This window comes from Sinocyclocheilus anshuiensis, unplaced genomic scaffold (genome assembly GCF_001515605.1).
Source record: "Sinocyclocheilus anshuiensis isolate Anshui unplaced genomic scaffold, SAMN03320099.WGS_v1.1 scaffold1207, whole genome shotgun sequence".
Taxonomy (NCBI): Eukaryota; Metazoa; Chordata; class Actinopteri; order Cypriniformes; family Cyprinidae; genus Sinocyclocheilus; species Sinocyclocheilus anshuiensis.
Window position 1 is genome coordinate 524,961 of NW_015539914.1, and position 6,751 is coordinate 531,711.

The 6,751-nt window shown below is 34.0% G+C and overlaps 1 protein-coding gene across 1 annotated transcript; it reads left to right on the forward strand.

Moving 5' to 3' along the window:
* The first annotated feature begins 624 nt into the window (after window positions 1-624).
* On the forward strand, window positions 625-6,751 carry LOC107686410 (F-box only protein 4-like). The gene is made up of 7 exons (XM_016483380.1): window positions 625-935; window positions 2,462-2,694; window positions 2,967-3,187; window positions 3,309-3,384; window positions 5,367-5,536; window positions 5,717-5,904; window positions 6,023-6,751. The coding sequence occupies exons 1-7, from the start codon at window positions 795-797 to the stop codon at window positions 6,104-6,106; spliced, it is 1,113 nt and encodes a 370-aa protein (XP_016338866.1). The 5' UTR covers window positions 625-794; the 3' UTR covers window positions 6,107-6,751.

Below are 6,751 nucleotides of genomic sequence, written 5' to 3' on the forward strand. Positions count from 1 at the left end.
AGTATTCATTGGAATTATAAAAAAAAAATGAAATCAAACCATCTTACCACCTTACATTTCTAACATTTTATGGGGTCAATGGCAACGCTACATAATGTTAGTGGCCTTTAACATCATTTTGTTGATGTTAAATCAACTTATGCTTATCCAAAGTAAACTTTCACACAAAAGATGACAAATTGGGTGGTTGTGAATAACATAATACTATTGTTTTCTGCAAAAATTGTGACACTTAAGTACAATCTATAGGTAACTGGGGCACTAGAAGAACAATATTTACATACGTTAACTGCTTCACAGTTGTGTCCTTATGAAGGGCTAGGAGTGATACTTCACACAAATCATGGAATAATATTCAATTTGTGTTTTAAATGGTAGATAATACATTTACAAATTTAAAAATATAGTTTGTAGAATTAAGTTGATAACGTGTTCTTTCATTTTATTTTTACGTGTCACTCCTAGACCTCCATATGTCCTCCCAAAAGCTGAACATGATAGACCTTGCTTTATTCTATTGTAGTTTGGCAGTGTCGATTTCCAAAACTACAGTTCCCACAATGCAGTACCCTACTGTGCGTGACGATCCACACACGCCTATGAAAACACCAGAGACGTGTAACTTTGACAGTTCCGGGAAAATCCACTGGAATACTTCACAACTGAAATCGTGATTAACAGTTAACTGACATGTCATGTAATGAAATAAAAGCAAATCTATTAACGTTTTTGCTCTATTAAAAAAGTTACATATAGAAATCTTTCTAAGAAATAGTTGACAAATAGGTGTCAGTATGCTGAGCCGATCTATAGTCGTGCAAAGTCTCAGGAGTATTAGAGATAGGTTTTTTGATACAAGACGACAAAGAAATGAGAAAAGTGATGGTCAGGGGTCAAGTAATGAAGTCACGGGCCCCTCTCTGGATAACCTGACGGTAAGGCACGACTCTTCTTTATTTCATATTTATAAAATGTCATATTTATTTATTTACCTGACGTTTTATTAAAAGTACAGATTATGGCTATGTTGCGAGTGGAATACTAGCTGTACTAACAACTGCACAGTACACTGTATACTGTTTACTGAAAGGCGTTATATTAACAATATACATTAGGCTACTACATTTATATCATCTTGCTTATTTAATTTGAATGGGGTTCTCAATTTGTAGTTGTGTAATAATTTTGTATTTTACCTCTTTTTTTTTTTTTTGGTACTCTGATCAAATAATGAAACGAGAAACAGAAATGTGAAAAATCACAGCTGCTATTACTTCCAGTTCATTTATGACACAAATGCATTGAATTGTGGGATACAGTTTTGTAAACAGTAAGCCTTTTTGTTTACCACTCAATTTTACTGTGCACTGTATACATACTATATGCTGCAATAATTGTAAGAGCAGTATGGTAGTATGCTCTGCCAAACATAGCCTGCATACAAATACAATATACTACATATGTAGACTAAACTGCAGCTGTATAGGTACTAATACCAGATCATGTCTCTAAATAATTATTGTGCTATTTACATTACTGCTTAAAATATTGAGATCAGGAAGTTTTTTTTAAGAATGTAAAAATGTTACAACAAGGATGCACTACATTGATCAAAAGTGACAGCAATGTTATTTATGATGTTACAAAAATATCTATTTCAAATAAATGCTGTTCTTTTGAACTTGCTATTCATCAAAGAATCCTAAAAAAAAACACAAAACTATATGTGACCATGGACCACAAAACCAGTCATAAGAGTCAATTTTTTCATCATCATCTGAATCATTTTCATCATCATTTTCAAAGCTGAATAAATAAGCTTTCCATTGATGTATGGTTTGTTAGGATAGGACAATATTTGACCGAAATACAACTATTTGAAAATCATAATATTGAGAAAATCGCCTTTAAAGTTGTCCAAATGAAGTTCTTAGCAATGCATATTACCAATCAAAAATTAAGTTTTGATATATTTATGGTAGGACATTTACAAAATATCTTCATGGAACATGATCTTTACTTAATATCCTAATGATTTTTGGCATAAAAGAAAAATCGATCATTTTGACCCATACAATGTTTTTTTGGCTATTGCTACAAATATACCCCAGTGACTTAAGACTGGTTTTGTGGTCCAGGGTCACATATTAGAATGATTTCTGAAGCATCATGTGACACTGAAGACTGGAGTAATGGCTGCTGAAAATTCAGCTTTGCCATCACTGGAATAAATTACATTTTAAAATATACTAAAATAGTTATTTTAAACTGCAATAATATTTCACAATATTACTGTTTTTCTGTTGTTGTTTTTTTATCAAATAAATGCAGCCTTGAATGAGCCTATAAGCTCCTTTCAAAACATTAAAAATCTTACCAACCTCAAACTTTTGAACAGTAATCATTTTTAAAACAATTCTCCAAAACACAATTTTTTTGTCTTTCTTATCTAAACATACAGGTTGACATGCAGTTTCTCATTATGACCTTCCTGTCTCCGCAAGACCTCTGCAGACTGGGAGGCACCAGTACATACTGGCAGTCAATGGTTCGAGACCCTGTCCTGTGGAAGTACTTCCTGTTGCGTGATATGCCACTCTGGCAGTCAGTTGACCATTTATCAGTACCTCAGGTCAAGCTCACTGGCTCAGCTGTGCTGGATGACTCTGAGATGCAGCTGGATTATATGGCAGAGTAAGAGCTTAACGCTGCAGCACATGGCACTTCAGTATCAGAAATAATCAGCTCTAGGTGCACCCTGTTTATGTTGCATTGGTAGATTTCCTAAGACTATCCAGTCTAAAAATAATATAATAAGAATTGTATTTTATTATTATTTATATTATACTTTATTTTCTACAAAATAATAAAAGTGGTTTATTTCTTGTATCTATGAAAGTTGTTAGCCTGTATTTAAAACCCCTTAATATTTAACTATAATATTCTCTTTAACATGGCACCCACAGGTATCTACGTGTTTGTCCGGCCTGTCGAAACCAATGGCAACACCAACCCAGAGCCTTCGAATCTGTGACTTCCTTCTTCCAGTCTCTTGTACCGGTTTCAGAGCCACAGTTTGCCATGTTCGGCCCCGGGCTTGAGCAGTTAGAGATTTCCCTCATGAATACAATCATGCATTCCCCTCATGTACTGCCTGTAGCAGGACTACCTCAGCGTCAGATTGATGGTGCTGTGCCATTACTTATAGTTTATTCAAGTCAGTTATTAAACTGAATACATGGATGTTGTGCTGTGGTTGCTTTTTCTGTACTTGACCTTGATGGGATTTTTTGTTTTTTTTTCTTCAGGCATTGGATCTGGAATCAGTTTTAAGTACAAAGATCAGCACAGATTCAATATTGCAACTTTATATTCAACTAACAGGTGAGGAAGAGGATATTATATCGTAATTTACATGTACTACTGTTTAAATGTTTGGGGTTGGATTTTTTTGTAGATTCATGTTTTTGAAAGAAGTGTCTTATGGTCGTTTCTGCCAAGGGATTAAAAAATAAGTAGATAATTGTGACTTTTTGTCTCACAGTTATGAGAAAAAAGTGAGAATTGCAAGATATTAACTCAGAATTCTGACTTCACACAGTTCCAAGTTTAGATCTCACAATTCAGATTTTTACATTGCAATTCAGTTTTTTTTTTTTTTTAATAAAATTCAAATTGCAACTTTTTATCTGACAATTATGACTTTCTCTGGCAGTTCTGAGTTTATATCATGCAATTCTTAATTTATATCTCCCAATTGTGAGTTAATATCTCGCAATTTCATCTTTATATTTAAAACTGACTTTAAAATAAAGTCATGTTTGCATGATAGGACTAGGTGTTATGATCCCAATATGCAGCACCAGAGAGAAATACATTTTGTGAGAAAAAAGTCTGAATTGTGAGATAAAAAGTCACAATTACCTTTTTTTTTATCCTGTGATGGAAACAAGCTTCTATTGTCTCTTATGCTCAATAAAGCTGCATTTATTTGAAAATACAATAAAACAGTAATGTTGTGAACTATTATTATAGTTGAAAAGAACTATTGTCTCTTTCAGTATATTTTAAAATGTATTTCTGTGATGGAAAAGCTGAATTTTCAGCAGCCATTACTCCAGTCTTCAGTGTAACATGATCCTTCAGAAATCTTTTTATTATTCTGATCCTGTGCTCAATAAATGTTTCTTATTAATATCAGGATTTTATTTTTTCAGGATTATTTGATGAATAGAAAGTAAAAAAAAAAAACAGAATTTATTTCAAATATCAATCTTATGTAACATTTCTTTAAAATAAATAGATAAATAAATCTTACTGACCCCAAACCTTTGAATAGTAGTGTATGTTGCTTGTGTGTTTATTTGTAGCACATGTTCGATGAGATCTGGGCCCGTATTCACAAAACATTTGATCTTACCACTAAGAGTTCTCCTAAATAGCAGAAAAGTTTTTAGCTAAGAGTTTTCTCTTAAAACCTATTCACAAAGCTGCTAAGACAAATATTTATTAAGGAATAGAGAGAAGTCTTAAGCTCAGAGTAAGGGCAGGGTTGACCTCGTTGCTATGGATGATGTCAGCATGCTTACTAACTATGCACACAGTGATTGGCTGATAGTCTCTGTTAGAGATTTATTCATGGAAATATTGTAGAGCGCAATATTATGTTGCCGTATTCAAATAAAGGTTTAAAAATAAAAAATGTTAATTGTCATTGTGATTTTAAAATGCAGGATAAGTGTCACTAATTAAACAAGTATATGTTCATCTTATTGTCAGCCTCTTACATGTATGCTTCTCAAAAACAATTAGCGGATATGCATATAAACAGCCTTTTAATTAACAGAGTAGAATAATCATGGCCGATAGTAATACATGCAAACATAAAAAAAAAAATAAAAAAAACCTGGATGCAAAACAGCTGTTACTTCTTGCCCAACTGGTTAATGAAAACAAGGATATAATCAAAGGAAAATTAGGAGTTGGGTTAACCTCCAAAACCGAAGGTGATACCTTTTTAAAAGGTCATTATCATCAAATGTTTCTAAAATGTTTACGTTCCGAGGCAGATTGCCAGCAACAGCCAATTTAGGAATAGTTTGTGGTTTGGTCTTAGTCCTAACGTTTCACAGATTTAGGAGCTAGTTTTAGCACTAAAATGCTTTGTGAAATAGTTTTAAATAAAAAATTTAGGAGTCCTAAATTTAGGATTGACGCGCCCATTATTTTTAAGATTTTCTCCTAAATCGGTGAGTTATGATCTACTTTTATCCTTAAGATGTTTTGTGAATACGGGCCCTGATGTGTAAATATGTCACATAATACAGTTTGAATGTATGAATGGGAGTCTGTGTCTCTGAGTTTAGGACAGAGCGAGAGAGAGCGCGTCTGGAACACCTCAATCTGCGCAGCAAACTCTTTGTCTATGAGGAGGATAGTGAGTCCAACATACCCTTAAGCATTAACTCCATGTTTAATCAAGTTTGTCAAGCTGTGAATGGATTCGTCTTTGTGGCCAATGCTGAGACAGAAAGAGGTATGGCTGTCCTTTTTGAGCACACTTTAAGGGCTTATGCCTATATGCTTGAAATTTGTTTTGTACACCAATAGAAATTGTGCCTAAGTATGAATTTCTTTAGTTTGCTGAAACATTGTAAGCAGATCCCCATAGTGATTTTGCAGTTTATACTGTCTATCTCTCTTTTATATATTGGAGGAACAGACAGAGGGTGGGAGGAGGAATGTGCCCAGATCAGGGTTATGTTAGACCCTGCGGTGGGTGCTGTGTGCCGCCCTATCCTGGTGCTCTCCTGTGTGTCTAGAGAGACAGCAGACAGACACAGAATACCTTGTGTGACCATTGCCCATCAGCTTCAGCTCAGCTCACTGCCCAACCCTTGGATGGTAAGACATCAAACAGCATCTGCAAACATAATCAAAGAATTTCTGACTGTACAGTGTACAAGAAATTAATATACTGAATATGCAATAAGGCTTCAGTATATGTTCTGACACACTATAGGTTCAAGATACGGCTGCAGAAACACTGACGGGACTGCTGGATGGTATTGATTGGTTGCTGAGGCACTCTGGAGTCAAGCTATAACCAATAAGACTGTAATGAAGCTACTGGATGTATCAAGTCACAAGTCACACCATTATAGGTGGTTGTGCTGATTTTACATTGCCCTTTTCAACAGTTGACCTGTTATTGTTTTGTCTAAATGTTGTCCTTTAACTGACTTTTTTAATTTTTTAAAAGTGGAATAGCATTTTTCATATATATATATATACTTTTTAATCAAGGGAATTATATTTATGTAGCTCTAAAGGCAATATCACACAAGCAAGAGTGCTTTTGTACTGAACATCAACATGTCTGAGATTTGACTGTAGGCAGGTGATATTAAGAATCAGAATAACATTATGTTATGATTGTGATACAGTTTAGTTCAATAAAGAAAAAGTTAATATTAAGCAACTTACATACAACTTACATAGACACAATTTTGCCTTATATTCCTCTGCTTTTGCTTTGCAAACAAATCCAAAGCAGAGCCAACCATCTCCAAACAAGCTTAAGCGAATCAGGGTTTTTAAATTAATTGGTTGTGTGAATGATTCATTGACTCGCATGTTGTAATCCCAGTGCTGTTGGACTAAATATGAAGATATGAAACTATTTTAGGTGAGTAATGCATTTAAAACATATAACCTCAGAATAATGATAGTTCACTTACTTTAACCCTGT

Excerpts from the sequence above, each read along its gene's own strand:
- LOC107686410 (XM_016483380.1), top strand. The coding sequence starts at position 795 with ATGCTGAGCCGATCTATAGTCGTGCAAAGTCTCAGGAGTATTAGAGAT. Across the intron at positions 3,385-5,366 it reads ACTTTATATTCAACTAACAG|GACAGAGCGAGAGAGAGCGC; the intron begins GTGAGGAAGAGG and ends CTCTGAGTTTAG. Across the intron at positions 5,905-6,022 it reads CACTGCCCAACCCTTGGATG|GTTCAAGATACGGCTGCAGA; the intron begins GTAAGACATCAA and ends GACACACTATAG.